The 16,687-nt window shown below is 37.9% G+C and overlaps 1 protein-coding gene across 2 annotated transcripts in view; it reads left to right on the top strand.

Moving 5' to 3' along the window:
* Nucleotides 1-16,157, top strand: part of LOC119512496 (zinc finger protein 596-like) — a 98,215-nt gene extending 82,058 nt beyond the window's left edge. Inside the window, exons 6-8 of one of the 2 annotated variants that reach the window (XM_037807208.1) lie at nt 13,649-13,744; nt 14,261-14,343; nt 14,785-16,157. In XM_037807208.1, the coding sequence (XP_037663136.1) occupies nt 13,649-13,744; nt 14,261-14,343; nt 14,785-15,897 (1,292 nt within the window). In that variant the 3' untranslated portion in view covers nt 15,898-16,157. Of the gene's footprint in view, nt 1-13,648; nt 13,745-14,260; nt 14,344-14,762 lie in introns of both variants that reach the window. The other variant, XM_037807207.1, reaches the window with a different exon arrangement.
* The last annotated feature ends 530 nt before the right edge of the window (nt 16,158-16,687 follow it).

Raw genomic sequence — 16,687 nt, 5'->3', positions numbered from 1 at the left:
CTGTGCGGTTCTCACTGCTTATCTGCAGCCGCTTTTGAGTTTTTTTAAAAAAGAACTAGTCTGCCTCCAAACACCAACCCTCGGTTTCCCCACACTGCAGCGTGGCTGTTGGATATTCAGTGGCTTACTCACTCATTTCAGAACACAGCCTCCTGATTTCACCAAGTGCACAGTCCCTGTGGATTTATCAGAACTTGTCCAGCTGTGCATCACTGGAACTGGTGTTCTGGGTCACTTTCTGGCTTTTATCTGGTATTTTTCATGAAAGTGTTTTTTTGTGCTGTCTCTCCTAGCCACCATTTTAGGTTTTTATAGGGATATGTTCAGATACCATATAGTCACCCACAGTGTACAGTTGTTTGCAGTATCGTCATATAGTTATTCATTTGTCACCTCGGTTAGCAATTACATATACTCATTACTCAATAAACGAATTGAATCCAAAGAATAATAAAAAGGATAAAAGTAAAAGTAAAAAAAAAGCATAAAATATAGCCCCAAAGAAAGAGGAAGACACGAAAAGAGTGAAGATGAAGGAACGAAGGAGGGAAGGAGTCAAGGAAGGAAGGAAGGAAAAATTGGCAAGTAAAAAGCCACAAAAGAAAAGGCAAAATTAAAATAAAATACAATTAAGAAGTCAGACAGCAACACTATTGCCAAGAATCCCATACCTCTCCTCTGTGTCCCTCTCTTATGGGCATTTACCTTTGGTATATTGCCTTTGTTACAGTCAAAGAAAGCATATTGCAGTGTTGCTGTTAACTGTAGACTCTAGCCTGCACTGGCTGCATTTTTCCCCCAATACTACCCCCTTTAGTACTATGCTGTTTTGACCACTGTAGCTTTCTAATATGCTTCCTAGTTAGGTCTCATGAGACGTCCCACTTCATTCCTCTTTCTACAGGTATTTTTGGCTATTCCAGGCATCCTGCCCTTCAAATAAATTTGGTTACTGGTTTTTCTATTTCTGCGGAGTATATTTTGGAGATTTTAATTGATATTCTGTTGAATCGATATATCAGTTTTGGTAGAATTGACATCTTAAAGATATTTATTCTTCCAATCCATGAAGACAGTATTTCTTCCATTTATTTAGGTCTTCTGTGGTTTCTTTTAGCAATTTGTGGTAATTTTCTTTGTATAGATCTTTTCTGTCCTTGGTTAAATTTATTCCTAAATATTTGATTCTTTTTGTTGCTATTGTAAATGGAATTTTTTTCTTGATTTCCTCCTCAGATTGCTCCTTACTAGTGTGTAGAAACACGAGTAATTTTTATGTGTTGATCTTACTGCCACTTTGCTGTATTCATTTATTCATTCTAGTTGCCCTGTGTAGATTTTTTTCAGAATTTCTACATAGAGTATCATGTCATCTGCAAACAGTGAAGGTTTTACTTCTTCCTTTCCAATTTAAATGTTTTTTATTTCTTTTTCTTCCCTAATTGCTCTAGCTAGAACTTTTCTGCATCAGTTGAGATGATCATTTGGTTTTTCCACTTTGATTTATTAATGTGGTGTAGTACACTGATTGATTTTTTTGTACCAGCCTTGCATAACTGGAATAAATCCCACTTGGTCATGGTGTGTAATTGTTTTAATGTGCTGCTTGATTCAATTTGCAAGTATAGTGTTGAGGATTTTTCCATCTTTATTCGTTAAAGAGATTGGTCTTTAATTTTCTTTCTTGTAGTATCTTTGTCTGACTTTGCTATTAGGGTGATACTGTCTTCATAGAATGAATTAGGTAGCTTTCCCTCCTCTTCAATTTTTTTGAAGTGTTTGAGCAGTATTGGTGCTAATTATTTCTTGAATGCTTGTTAGAATTCACATGTGAAGCCATCTGTTCCTAGACTTTTATTTTTGGGGAGCTTTTTGATTGCCGATTCAGTCTCTTTACTTGTGATTGGTTTGTTGATGTCCTCTATTTCTTCTTGGGTCTGTTTTGGTTGTTCATGCTTTTCTATGAAATTGTCCATTTCATCTGGGTTGTCTAATTTATTAGCATATTAGCATATAGTTGCTTGTGGTATCCTCTCATTGTCTCCTTTATATCTGCAGGATCATGGTTATGTCTCCTTTCCCATTTCTGATATTGTTTATAAATACTCTTTTTTTTTTTTTTTTTTTTTAAGCCTGCCTAAGGGTCCATTGATTTCATTGATTTCCACAAAGAATCAGCTTCTGGTTTTGTTGATTTTATCTATTGTTTTCATGTTCTTAATTTCATTTATTTCTGCTCTGATCTTTGTTTTTCCTTTTCTTCTGTTTGCTTTGGGATTAGTTTGCTGTTCCTTCTCTAGTTTCTCCAGGGGAGCAGTTAATTCTTCGAATTTTAGTCTTCTGTTTTAATATAGGGACTTAAAGCAATAAATTTCCCTCTCATTACTTTGCTGTATCACATAAGTTTTGATATGTTGTGTTTTCATTTTCATATGCCTCAAGATATTTACTAATTTTTATTGTAATTTCTTCCTTGAGCCACTGGTTGTTTGAGTGTGTTGCTCAGCCTCCATGTATATATGTGAATTTCCCAGCCTTCTACCTATTATTGATTTTTAGCTTCATTCCATTGTGATCTGAGAAAGTGTTGTTCATAACATCAATTTTAAATTTAGTGAGACTTGCTTGTAACCCAACATGTTATGTCATGGAGACATGTGGTCTGTCATGGAGAATGTTCCATGTGCTTTTGAGAAAAATGTGTATCTAACTGTTGTGGGGTGTAGTGTTCTATAAATACTTGTTAAGTCTAGTTTATTTTCGTACTATTCAGTGTCTCTGTCTCCTTACTGATCCTCTGTCTAGGTATTCTATCCATTGATGTAAGCGGGGTATTGAAGTCTCCACCTGTTATTGTAGAAATGTCTACTTCTCCCTTCAGTGTTGTCAGTGTGTGCCTCATTTATTTTGGGGTGCTCTGACTTGGTGCATAACTATTTATGATTGTTATGTATTCTTGATGAACTGTCCCTTTTATTAATATAGAGTGTCCTTCTTTGTCTCTTAATTGTTTTACATTTGAAGTCTAGTTTGTCTGATATTGATATAGCTATCCCTGCTCTTTTCTGTTTATTGAAATACCATTTTCCAGTCTTTCACTTTCAACCTATTTTTTCCTTGTGTCTAAAATGAGTCTTTTGTATGCAGCATATAGATGGGTCCTGTTTTTTAATCAATTCTGCCAGTCTGTCTTTTTATTGGGAAGTTTAATTCATTAACATTTAATGTTATTAGTCTAAGGTCAATACTTTTTCTGTCGTTCTGTATTTTGTATTTTATATGTCTTAGTTTTTTTTTTCTCTCTCTCTCTTTCCTTTTACCCTTGATAGTCATTTCTACACTCTTCTCCAAACCTCTTTCTTGTCTTTTCCTGTCAGCCTGCAATACTCCCTTAAGTATTTCTTGTAAAGCAGGTTTCTTGTTCACAAACTCTTTTAGTGTCTGTCTGAAAATATTTTAAACTCCCCCTCATTTTTGAAAGACAGCATTGCTGGATGTAGACTCCTTGGTTGACAGTTTTTCTCTTTCAGTATCTTAAATGTATCATACCATTTGCTTTTCACCTCCATGATTTCTACTTGGAAATCTGCACGTATTTTTATTGAGCTTGCCTTGTATGTGATAGATCACTTTTCTTCTGCTAATTTCAGAATTTTCTGTCATTGACATTTGGCAATCTGATTAGTGACTATCGTGAAGTAGGTCTGTTTGAGTCTATTCTGTTTGGAGCATGCTTTGCTTCTTGGATTTGTAATTTTATGTCTCTCATAAGAGATGGGAAATGTTCAGTGATTATTTCCTCCATTATTCTTCCTGCTCTTTTTCCCTTCTGTTCTCTTTCTGGGAAACCCATTACACATATATTCATGCACTTCATGTTTTCATTCAATTCCCTGAGATCCTGCTTGTGTTTTTTCCAGTCTTTTCCCTATCTCTTCTTTTGTGTGTTTGGTTTCAGATGTCTTGTTCTGTAGTTTAGTAATCCTTTCTTCTGCCACTTCAAATATGGTGCTTCATTTCCATATTTGTGCCTTCATTCCCATAAGTACCACCATTGGTTTTCTCAAACTTTCAAGTTCTTCCTTATGTCTGTCCAAAGTCTTCATGTCCTTCATCTCTTTTGCCATATCTTCCCTCAACTCATTGATTTTATTTTTGAATTCTCTTTGCATGTTAGTTTGAATATCTTGAATTAACTGTGTCAACTCCTGTTTCTCATTTGAAGTGTTAGTTTATTCTGGAGGTCATTTTCACTCTTTTACTTTGGGTTTTCTCATTGATTGGCTTTGTTCTCTATCTTTTCTTTGGCATTCTTTTCACCTTATTCTAGACATATATCAAACTTCTGTTTAACTGGTCAGAATTTTTCAACTCTTCTTATTCTTGTTTCTCTGCCTGTCTGTTGCTGGCCAGTTGTCAAATTAGCTCAGCCTCACAGTCTCCCCCTATGATCAGGCACCCACAGCAGCTTGCCTCTGGGGTAGTCACTGAACACCACAGCAAGTTCTCTGTGGTTAAAACAAGTCTGCTGGCACCCAGTTCTGTTCCTTTGTTGCTGGCCAGCAAGCCCTGGGTTTGTTTTAGAGCAGTGCTTTAACTGTTGGGTCATCTGTAATTTTCAACTTAATCATGGCCTGTTTTCCATGCATGGGGTGTAGACCAGCTCCACTTTTCCTGGGTTAAGATCTGGAGAGGTTCTGAGAAGCCCTAAAATTCCCTTGCACATTCCAATCTTCTCTACAAATGACCCTTTTCAGTGACTTAATTGTCCCTAGAAGGTGTTTACCTTCTGGATCTGAAGCTGTGCCTGATGCACAGCTGAGAATAGCCAGTGGGGTGAATTATTTCTTGGAGCCCAGGTGTGTCTGCCTGGTTGGGGCTGGATTACCTCTTGGAGCCAGGCTGAGTCCGGTTGGGTGGGGCTGGATTACTTCTTAGATCCCAGTTGAGTCTGGTAGGGTTGGGCTCAATTATCCCTTGGAGCTCGGCTAAGTCTGGTTGGTCAGAGCTGAATTGCCTCCTACTGCCCTTGTCTGAATGGGCAAGGCTCATACTGCAGGTTTCCTGTACCATCACATTTCTGAGTAAAGTCTGACTCAGTGTGGAGCTGTGTCCCCCACTCTCTGCAGCAGAGTACTCCAGCAGCTGCCAGTTTTTATCTGTCCCCCAGGCAAGTATCGGCTGCCAGCTACTATATTCTTCACATGTGGGAAAAGGGCTTTCAGACCTAGGGATGTAAAATGTCTCTGCCCACATTTTCTCAGACTCTTCGGCCGTCAACAATCTGGTCCTTGAAATGCCCTCCCCTGTTACTATGATTTCCACACAGTGGGGATCTGTCTCATTGCTGTGAGCGATGTTTTAGTCTATGTCCCCAGTTGGAGTTGAGAGAAATCCTACCTCTTGGTTCTGTATTCCTTCTGTGCTGCATGAGACTGAGGAGGAGGGAAAAGGAACTGCTGGCCCACAATGGACTTCCCCTTCTGATGTCTCCCCTCTTCTTCAGTTCAGCATTTGTAGGGTCCTTTTCCCATCCATACCCTCCTCCAGAGTTCCAAACAAGTCAGGGTTATCCCCCTTTTTACCTGAATATCTGGGGAGAAGTTGGCAGCTGTTGATGACATCACAATTGGACTTTTTTTTTAAATGATAATGAACTATTGTGGAAACCTAGAATTCCTCCTTGTCTTCAAATACAGAGCATTCTGTAGTCTTTGAACTTGGGCATCAGCAACCAGAGGTTCTCATCTTTTATGGTGAAAAATTGTCAATATTCTTTGCTCCAGGAGCTTTTACCTTGGCTGAACTTCTTTGTATACCTTATTTTTCTTTCATCACTATAGTGTTTTCAAGCTGTATGTACTACAGAAAAAATATGTTGTGAGATCTAATCCATTCCTGTGTATGGAAGCCCATTTTATGTAGGACCTTTTGATGAGGATACTTCAGTTAAGGTGTGTCCCACCTCAATATGATGGGTCTTCATCCTATTACTGGAATCTGTTGTAAGAGAATAAAATATAGAAAGCCATAGGAAGTAAGGAATTGAAATCAGTGAAAACTGAAAGAGAAGAAATCAGGAGACACCATTATGTGCCTTGCCATGTGGAAAACTAAGGACCATTATTGCCAGCTGTGAGCCCCAGAATGTCACCGCCTTGGGGGTAACTGTTGCCTTCATGATGCCTGGATTTTGACCTTTTCCCAGGCCCAAAATGCCATAAGCTAGTATATTTGCATTGTTTCAACCCACGCATTTCATGGTATTTGCTTAAGTTGCCACTAAAACAAATTGTGGAACCAGGTGAGTGGGTACTTCTGTTTCACATACCAAAAATGTGGACAAGTTTTGGAACGGGGTAATGGTTGAGGGTGAAAGAATTGTGAGGTGCTTTATTGAAAAGGCCTAGATTGAAGAGACTTTTGTTAATAATACAGATTTTAAAGGTACTTCCAGTGATGCCTTAGTAGGAAATGATGTATTATTTAAAACAGGAGAAAAGGTGATCGTTGCTTTACTAATGGCAGAGAACTTATCAAAATTGAGTTCTGCTGTTGGATGAAAGGCAGGATTTCAGTGAGGAACTTCGATATTTAACTGAGGCAATTTCTAAAATAAGTAGAGAGTGCAGGCCAGTTTCTCCTAGATTATAAAATGCTAGAGGAATGGGATATGCTGAGAACTGATGTCCTGGGCATTAAAAAACTATAAACTGATGGTTTGGAAAATTCTGAGCTTCTGAAAAGCAGGTCCCCAGAGAATAGTGCTCCAAATGAGGGTTTAGTTAAATATCGAACTAGTCAGCAATTCCTATTCAAGTCAGAAATGCAGGTGCAGTTATCCAGGAAGAATCTGTGGAGCATTCTTCTGTGTGATGGTTTGGACCTCTTTGTACTATATCAACAACTGATAAGTGTTTTTGCAAGAACTGCATGAACAGAAGCACTGCCACCATGGATTAAAAAGAAGAAAGGAGGGACAGATTGTATAAAAAATCCCTTCAGGGGCAGAACCATGGAAGCTGAACTCTGGACCAAAGACATTTTTGCAGGCAAGACCCTGGGCCAACACGTTTGTGTGTAAATGGTGTGTCTACTCTGGGACTTTGAGTGAATTGACCTACTGCTGCATTTAAGGAAGAGTGCTGCCACCCAGCTGTCTTCAAAGGTTGGAATCTACCCATGGGCATCAGAGTCTCTGGCTAGGCCCCACTGTTCTGAGAGATTTGACCCTATTTCCCAGGGATTTCAGAGAGTCTGGCAACCATCCTAGTGTTGTCAGAGGGTGGTGGTTTCACTCAGTATTTACACAGAGCAGAGCTGCTGCACAAGCACTTGGAAGGGGTGGGGTTGCCACTTCATCAGTCTTGGAGGAAAAAGTATTCCATATGTGACTCTCAGACTTTGAAATGTATTGGATCTCTTTATATAGTCTGGACTTTAAACCCTTATCTGATGTGTGGTTATATTGACTTACCTTGTATAGGCTACCTTCTTAATTAGTTGACAAAGTACTTTGATGCACAAAAGTATTCAATTTTGAGGATATCCCATTTATCTATATCTTCTTTCATTGCTTGTACTTTGGGTATAAGGTCTACGATACCACCTCCCATGACAAGATCTTTAAGATATTTCCCTACATTTTCTTCTGAATGTTTTATAGTCTTAGCTCTAATGTTTAGGTCTCTGATCCATTTTAAGTTCATTTTTGTATAAGGTGTGAGATAGGGTTCCTCTTTCATTCTTTTACATATGCCTTTCCTGTTCTCCAAGTATCAATTTTTCAAGAGGCTGTTCTGTCCCACTTGAGTTGACTTGACTGCCTTATCAAAGATCAGTTGTCTATAGATGAGACAGTATTTCCGAACACTCAATTCCATTGGTCAGTATATCTTTATGCTAGTACCATGCTGCTTGACCACTGTCATTTTGTAATGTGCTTTAAAGTCAGGTAATGTGAGACCTCTCACTTCATTTTTCTTTCTCAAGATGTTCTTTTGCTATTTGGGGCACCCTCCCCTTCCAAATGAATTTGATTATTGGTTTATTTCTGTAAAGTAAGTTGCAGGCATTTAATTGGTATTATATTGAATCTATAAATTCAGATAGAATTGATGTCTTAACTATATGTAGTCTTCCAATCCATAAACACAGTATGTCCTTCCATTTAGGTGTTCCTTGATTTCTTTTAGCAATGTTTTCTAATTTTTTTGTACAGGTCTTTTATGCCCATGGTTAAATTTATTCCTAAATATTTGATTCTTTTTGTTTTGCTGTTGTAAATAGAATTTTTTTCCTGATTTCCTCCTCAGATTGCTCCTTATTAGTGTATAGAAACACTACTGATTTTTGCATGTTGATCTTGTATCCCATCACTTTGCTATACTTGTTTATTTGCTCCAGGAAGTTTGCTGTAGTTTTTTGGGGATTTACTACATAGAGATTCATGTCATCTGCAAACAGTGAAAGTTTACTTCTTCCTTTCCAATTTGGATGCTTTTTATTTTTTTTTTTTCTTGTCTAATTGCTCTGGCTAGAACAATTTTATATAAAATGGTGACAGTAAGCATTGTCGTCTTGTTCTTGATCTTCGAGGTAAAGCTTTCAGTCTGTCCCCATTAAGTATGTTAGCTGTGGGTTTTTCATATATTCTCTTTAACATGTTGAGGAAGTTTCCTTCTATTCCTATCCTTTGAAGTGTTTTTATCAAGAAAAGATGCTGAATTTTGTTAAATGCCCTTTCTACGTCAATTGAAATGATCATGTGGTTTTTCCTCATTGATTTATTGATGTGGTGTATTACATTAATTGATTTTCTTATGTTGAACCACCCTTGCATACCTGGAATACAACCCACTTGGTCATAGTGTATAATTCTTTTAATGTGCTGCTGGATTCGATTGCAAATAAGGAATTTTTCATCTGTATTCATTAGAGACTGATCCAAAGTTCTCTTTTCTTGGAGTATCTGGCTTTGGTATTGGGGTGATTTTGGCTTCATAGAATAAGTTAGGTAGCTTTCCCTCCTGTTTAATTTTTTTTGAAAAGTTTGAGCAGAATTGGTACTAATTGTTTGGTAGAATTCACATATGAAGCCGTGTGCTCCTGGACTTTTCTATTTTTGATTTTTTGATGACTGATTCAATCTCTTGTGATTGTTTTGTTTCTTCTTGAGGCAATATTGGTTGATCTTTCCTAGGAAGTTGTCCATTTTGTCTAAGTTGTCTAGTTTGTTAGCATACAGCTGCTCACAGTACCCTCTCATTAGGTCTTTCATGCTGTGGGTTCAGGTGTAATGCCTCCCTCCCATTTCTGATTTATTTCCATGCCTTTTTATTTCAGCCTACATAGGTGCCATCAATTTTATTGATTTTCTCAAGGAACCAACTTCTTGTTTTATTGAATACAAAATGTTCAACAGGATTGATTGTAAAGATTCAGAAATAGATTGCAAATGTGTGATGGTTGCACAATATTGTAAGTGAGCAAAGCTGAGTGAGCAAAGAGGAAGGCTAAGGGAATGTATGGTCTAGAAGGAAAGATACATGATGAAAACTGGAACAGTATAAGCAAATCTTAGAGTGGACAATGATAGTGATTAAAAGTACAAATATAAGAAAGTTTCTACAGGAGGGTGAACAAATGAATGCCACCATTGCAAGGTGTTGAAAATGGGATGGTATATGGAAAGAATACAGTCAATGCAAACCAGAGTCTATAGTTAACAGTTACTTTGTAATATTATTTCATTAATGTTAGCAAAGGCCATATACCAAAGCTAAATGTCAGTGAGGGAGATATTAGGGAGGGGTATGGGATTCTTGTAAATCCTGTTTAATTTACTCTAGTTTTTATTTTTACCTCTTTGCATAAGATAGGGAAATGTTCTCATATAGATTGTGGTGAGTGCATAACTATGGGATTATACTGGGAGCCATTTTATTGTACACTTAGGATAGATTGTATGGTGTGTGAATAAAACTGTTTAAAAATAGAAAGATACAAATACTGCAGAGAATGTGGAGAGAGATATTTATCTATTCACTGTTGGTAGGTGTTCTAATTTGCTAACACTGCTGGAATGCAAAACACCAGAGATAGACTGGCTTTTATAAAGGGGGATTATTTGGTTACACAGTTACAGTCTTAAGGCCATAAAATGTCCTTCGACAAAGGGTACTGTCACTGGAGAAAGGCCATTGGCATCTGGAAAACCTCTGTTAGCTGGGAAGGCATGTGGCTGGTGTCTGCTTGCTTCTAGGTTGCGTTTCACAATGGCATTCTCCAAAATGTCTGCATCAGCTTCCAACAGCCATCTTCAAAATGTTTGTCTCAGCTCCAGCTCCTCTCTCAGCTTCCCTGTATTCTTCAAAGTGCCCCTGTGGCTGTAGCAAGCTCTCTCCTGTCAGAGCTTACCTAGTGCTCCAGTAAACTAAACAAGGCCTACACTGAATAGGTGGGGCCATGCTTCCTTGGAAATTATCCAGTTATCACCTACAGTTGGGTGGGTCATATCTCCATGGACACTGAGCCAATAGGTTCCAACCCAATCCACACTAATATGTCTGCCCCCACAAGAATGCATTAAAGAATATGACTTTTTCTGAGGGACATAAATTTACAAACTGGCACAGTAGGGAAGTAGAATGGTGCAACCTCTCTGGAGCACAGTGTGGTGGATCCACAGGAGTATAGGGTTGCTATGTGTTCCAGTTTGCTAATGCTGCCATTTTGCAGAACACCAGAAATGGACTGGCTTTTATAAAGGGGGTTTATTTGGTTACAAAGTTATAGTCTTAAGGCCATAAAATGTCCAAGGTAAGGCATCAACAGTAGAGTACCTTCACTGGAGAAAGGCCGTTGGCATCTGGAAAACCTCTGTTAGCTGGGAAGGCATGTGGCTGGTGCCTGCTTGCCCCTAGGTTACATTTCAATATGGCATTCCCCAAAATGTCCCTGTATCAGCTTTTTGAGGCAAACTCTGGGCTAGTACCTCCAAAGCATTAGCAAAACTCTACTTCCAACCACCGTCTACAAAATGTCTCTGTAAGCTGTAGCAGCAATCTCCTTGTGTCTGAGCTCTTATATACAGCTCTAGTAAAATAATCAAGGCCCATGCTGAATGGGTGGGGCCACACCTCCATGTAAATTATCTAATCAGAGTTATCACCTACAGTTGGGTGGGTCACATCTCAATGGAAACAACCTAATCCAAAGGTTCAAACCTAATCAACACTAGTATGTTTGCCCACACAAGATTGCATCTAAAAAAATGTCATTCTGGGGGACAATACATCCAAACTGGCACACCATGTGAGCCTGCAACCCTATTATTAGCTATATACTTGGAAGAACTAAAAGCAGGGACATAAATAGACATTTGCACATTGGTGTTTATGGCAGCATTATTCATGATTTGGAATGGATTGATGTAGCCTAAGGGTACATCGACTGATGAATGGAAGGGTGATCTATAGTGTTTGCATACAACTGGATATTGAGTGGCTGCAAGAAGGAATGAAGTTAGCATGCGACTAGGTGAATGAACTTGGAGGGCATTATGTTGAGTGACGCATACCAGAAGAAAAGGGTCAAATATTGTATGGTCTCATCAATGTAAACTAACTATCCAGTGCAAACTCTGAGAATTGAATCTGAGCATTCGTTGTCTGTTTATGGAAAGTAGGCAGGCTTTGGACAATCAATGATTATTCAGTAAGGCACATTTGAAAAGTTCCTAGATTGTGAGCTCTTAGAGCAGCCACATCTATGCCTGAGTTTTAACTCATTTCTAAATTCTGAAATGCTGTGCTCTTTTTTGATAACCTTGTATTTCCCTGAAACTCTGGGTATCTGTGTGACACCTGAGACTCACAATTGGAGTTCTGAACCTCTGAGAGACAGCATTACTCCATACAGCAACTGCTAAAGAAGCTGAAAAAGAGATCAGATTTCAATTAGAGATATCAATGAATCAAACCTGGTCTGGACTAAGGTAAATCAGAATATAAGATAAAGGATGATATTGTCTGTATTTTAAAATTTCAACCTCTGAGATCGCAGGAAAAGACACTTATTTGGTACAAAATTTAAATTTTCTCTAACACTATCTAAATTGGGTGGTCATTCTATTTAAGATAACATAGTTACATGGAAACTAGAATGGAGCTTGAGATCTTGTTATTCTGCACAGGTTATTGTAATACCCTGATATATTTCAGAATATTTGGGGCAGAAAATAAAAACATATTTGCAAAATGCCCTTGAGGGACTGGGGGAAAAAATGTGGAACTGTTTAACTTCCACACCTGATATGGGGAGTTCCTAATATTCTCTCAAGCATTAGAGACTCCCAATTTAATAAGCCAAGCCCTTGACCTTGAGGCTTGCCCTTATGAAACTTATTTCTGAACTGGCGAAGCTAAGCTTATTTATAATTTTGCCTGAGAGTCACCCTCAGAGAGCCCCTTGTTACTCAGATGTGGCCTGTCTCTCTTCTAAGCCAAATCTGCAAATAAAGTCATTCCCAGGGGTTTAAGTCTCTGTGGCAATGTGGGACATGACTCCCAGGGATGAGCTTGGCCCTGGCATCATGGGATTGAGAATGCTTTCTTGACTAAAAGGGGGAAAAGAAATGAAACAAAATAAAGTTTCAGTGACTAATATATTTCAAATAGTCTACAGGTCATTCTGAAGATTAATCTTTTACAAGCTATGGCCAGATATTTCAGATTGCCACAATATGCCAAAACCTGGTCAACAATATTCCAGAAAACCATAGAGAATACCCTGGGCTCTCTCTAAGACTCTATAAAGTTTTCCATAGTAAGTTTGTTTTTTCAGTTTCTCACTATAGGAATGGAAATGTTTATTCTGTCCTGTCCCTCCATTTTATATTGGAAGCAGATAATTTGTTCTCTAGATTTCACAAGTCTACAGACATAGGAATTGTGATCTAGGACAGAGTACACTCATAACCATTTTTTATTAGACTTTGTACTAGGCATTACTTCTGAAATGACTTAAGGCTTTTGGGTTATTGTGATGGAATGAATGTATTTTGTCTAAGAAATAACATGTCTTTTTGTGGTCCAGAGAGTGGAATGTGGTGGTTTGAAGCCAAGCATACCCTGAGAAATCATTTTCCCATTCCTGTCCTTGTATACCCATTGTAACTATGACCTTTTGATGAAGTTCCTTCCATTAAACTGTGTCCCACCTCAATCAGGATGGGTTTTAGTCCTTTTACTGGTACCCTTTGTAAGAGATTAAAATTCAGACCCAGAGAAAGAAAGCCATCTGAAGTAGGAAGGTGAAATCAACAGAACCCAGAAAAAAAGGAAGAGATCAGGAGATGTTACCATATGTCTTGCCATGTGACAAACTAAGGACTCAGGGTCACCAGCTGTCAACCCCAGATTGCCAGATTCTTGAGGACAAAGCATTGCCTCTATTATTCCTTGATTTGGAAAATGTCCTAGCCTCAAAACTATAGGCTAAAAAACTTCCATAGTTTTAGCCAACCCCTTTCATGGTATTTGTTAAGCAGCATAGGAAACTAAAACAGTCACTTTCCCTGTACTTGATGGCACTAAACTGTTAAGCCCAGAACTCAAGATTTATTTATTTTTTCCCCCACAACCAGGACATCAGGTCTGCAAATCAGATGTATCTTCCAAATTTGATCAAGGAGAGGAACTGTGGACAAAAGAAACTGGACATTTTCAAAGCCAGAATTCAGGTGAATTGTAGGAGCCTGTGCTTTATGATGAGGAGCCTTGGTTTTGAGTGAGTAGGTTCTTGAAAATATTGCCTGCAGATTTTCTTAAGTAAGTTACATTTTCTGAAATGTAGGTGTTGATATTGGGGAAATTTTCTTCAGGTGTGCTCATTATTGCATTAACTTGTCAGTCTGTATTCAAGTGCCTGTGGCTTTCAGGAAATGGGTATTTATGTACTATTGAGTTTAATCTTTCATTTAATTGCCCATTCTTGGACCTCCTCTTCAATGATTTTCTCTCTCTTTACCTCCCCAACATTACTATTTTTTAAATAATTTTTCTTATATATCAATCTTGAGAATTTTTTCTAATTGTCAATGTCATATGAAGTATACTGCTTAGAATAATCCTTAATTTGATGTTTTTTTCCCAGATAAGCATCATATTTGAAACAGTTATAGGCCATGTCATTCTTTTAAACATTTTCATTTCTCTAATGTTCATCTATCAATTAATTGTGTCTTCAATTGTTTTAGACCGGGAAAGTTGTCTCAAAAACCATGAAATGCTATCAATGCAGCATCACTGCAGGAAAGACATATCTACCATCATATCATTGGTAAGCATAATGGGTGTGAGTCCTGGTCCTGCAACTAGATTCCTGGGGGTTGAATATGTTAGAAATTCAGTACAATCACTTAATTGTAAATTGGTTTATGTGCTAATCCAGAAAAAATCTTTCATAGTTTGAAATTAGGAAAAAATTACTTTGAACACAAAAGTATAGCCTAGGTTTTTATAAAAGGATAATTGTATAAACATGGCTTATATACCAAATCTTTTAAATATTATAGTCTTCAAAACTGATGAGATAGTTCTGCAGTTGAGATGTTACAAAAGAGACAGTCCCTGTGCATGCAGGAGAATAACATGATATGTAACTAACATGGGAAAGATTTTAATTGCAGACTTGCACCAAATGATTAGTGTAGAATTCATATATATATGAATGGATTTTTATGCAAAAACCTTTTACAGTCTCTCATCTACTTCCCAGAAGCAGAACTTTCATACTGAAAAGAATGGCATTGTATGTAGTGAATTGCCGGAAGATTTTCCTCACAGTTCCAGAGCTACTCAACATGTGGTAACAGACAATGGAAAGAAACCGTGTTTCAGCAATCTATTTGGAAGAGCCTTTGGTGACCAGCCATCTTTTAATCAACAAAAGCATTTTCACAGTAGACGTAAATCATATGAATGTCACCTAATTGGTAAGTCCTTTATTCAAAGTTCTGGCCTTACAAATTACAATGGAACTCACATTGGAGAGAAACTTTATGAATGCAATCTATGTGGGAAAGGCTTCATTCGATGTTCTGCCCTTAAAGAACATGAGAGAACCCACACTGGAGAGAAACCTTATCAGTGTCATCTGTGTGGGAAAGCCTTTGCCCATCATTCTACTCTTAGAAGACATGAGAGGACTCACACTGGAGAGAAACCCTATGAATGTCTTCTATGTGGAAAAGCCTTCACTCAGTGTGTTCACCTGAGACGACATGAGAGAATTCACACTGGAAAGAAACCTGATGAATGTCATCTATGTGGGAAAGCCTTCACTACATGTTCTGACTTGAGTGAACATGAGAGAACTCATACTGGAGAGAAACGTTATCAGTGTCATCTATGTGGGAAAGTCTTTACCCGTTATGTTAACTTTAGAAGTCATGAGAGGACTCACACTGGAGAGAAACCCTATGTATGTCTACAATGTGGGAAAGCCTTTACTCAATGTGTTCACCTGAGACGACATGAGAGAACTCACACTGGAGAGAAACCTTATCAATGTCATCTATGTGGGAAAACCTTCACTACATTTTCTGACCTCAGTCAACATGAGAGATCTCACACTGGAGAGAAACCTTATCAGTGTCATCTATGTGGGAAAGCCTTTGCTCATTATTCTTCTCTTAAAAGACATGAGAGGACTCACACTGGAGAGAAACCCTATGAATGTCTTCTATGTGGGAAAGCCTTCACTCAATGTGTTCACCTGCGACAACATGAGAGAACTCACAGTGGAGAGAAACCTTATAAATGTAATCTCTGTGGGAATGCTTTCAATAGAATTTCTAATCTCAGAGTACATGAGAGAATTCACAATGTTTAGAAGTCTTATGAATGTCATTTATGTGGGAAAGCCTTCACCCATTGTACTGGCTTTACAAAACATGAGAAAACTCACAGGGGCGAGATACCATGAGAATATCTTCTATTTGTGGAAATAGTTTACTTTTTAACCTTAGACTATATGAGAGAACTCAAACTGGAGTGAAACCCTATGAATACCATAAATGTGAAAGGCTTTAATTTTCAAATATTACGTTACATGAGAGAATTCATGTACTATAAATCTGAATATGCAAGAGATTTCAGCCCTTGAGTGATCCTTTAAACATACTACAGAACTCACACACTGAAGAAACATGCTTTGTAATCAATTTGGTAGAGCTTTTAGTCATCCCTACCACTTCATCAGTGTAAGCCGATTCATAGTGGAGAGAATCAATATCAGCATCACTTTGTAGCAAAGCTTTAATAAGATCTGATGATATACAATGTGAGAAAACTCATGATATACATTTGATGAAACTGGAAGGATTTTCATCACTGTTCCAAGTGATAGGTCTTTCTTGAGGAAGTGCCAGATAACCCCAGCTGGAGATATTATTGAAAAAAATCACACAAAATCCTTTATTCATACAGCAACACTTGTAGGACAAGCAAGAATTCACACTGTATAAAACTCTTATCAGTGTCATGAATGAAGGCATGTCTTCAGTGATCACTAATTCCTTTAGCATTAATACTCTTATGCTGAAGAAACAATCCTGAAGTCAATTTAGAAACATTTGCAGCTTAATTTCACATCAGAAAATTCATAATGGAAAAGGAAATAT

The sequence above is a fragment of the Choloepus didactylus genome, chromosome 17, assembly GCF_015220235.1.
Source record: "Choloepus didactylus isolate mChoDid1 chromosome 17, mChoDid1.pri, whole genome shotgun sequence".
Lineage (NCBI taxonomy): Eukaryota > Metazoa > Chordata > Mammalia > Pilosa > Megalonychidae > Choloepus > Choloepus didactylus.
This window is presented reverse-complemented; position numbering and strand designations above follow the sequence as displayed.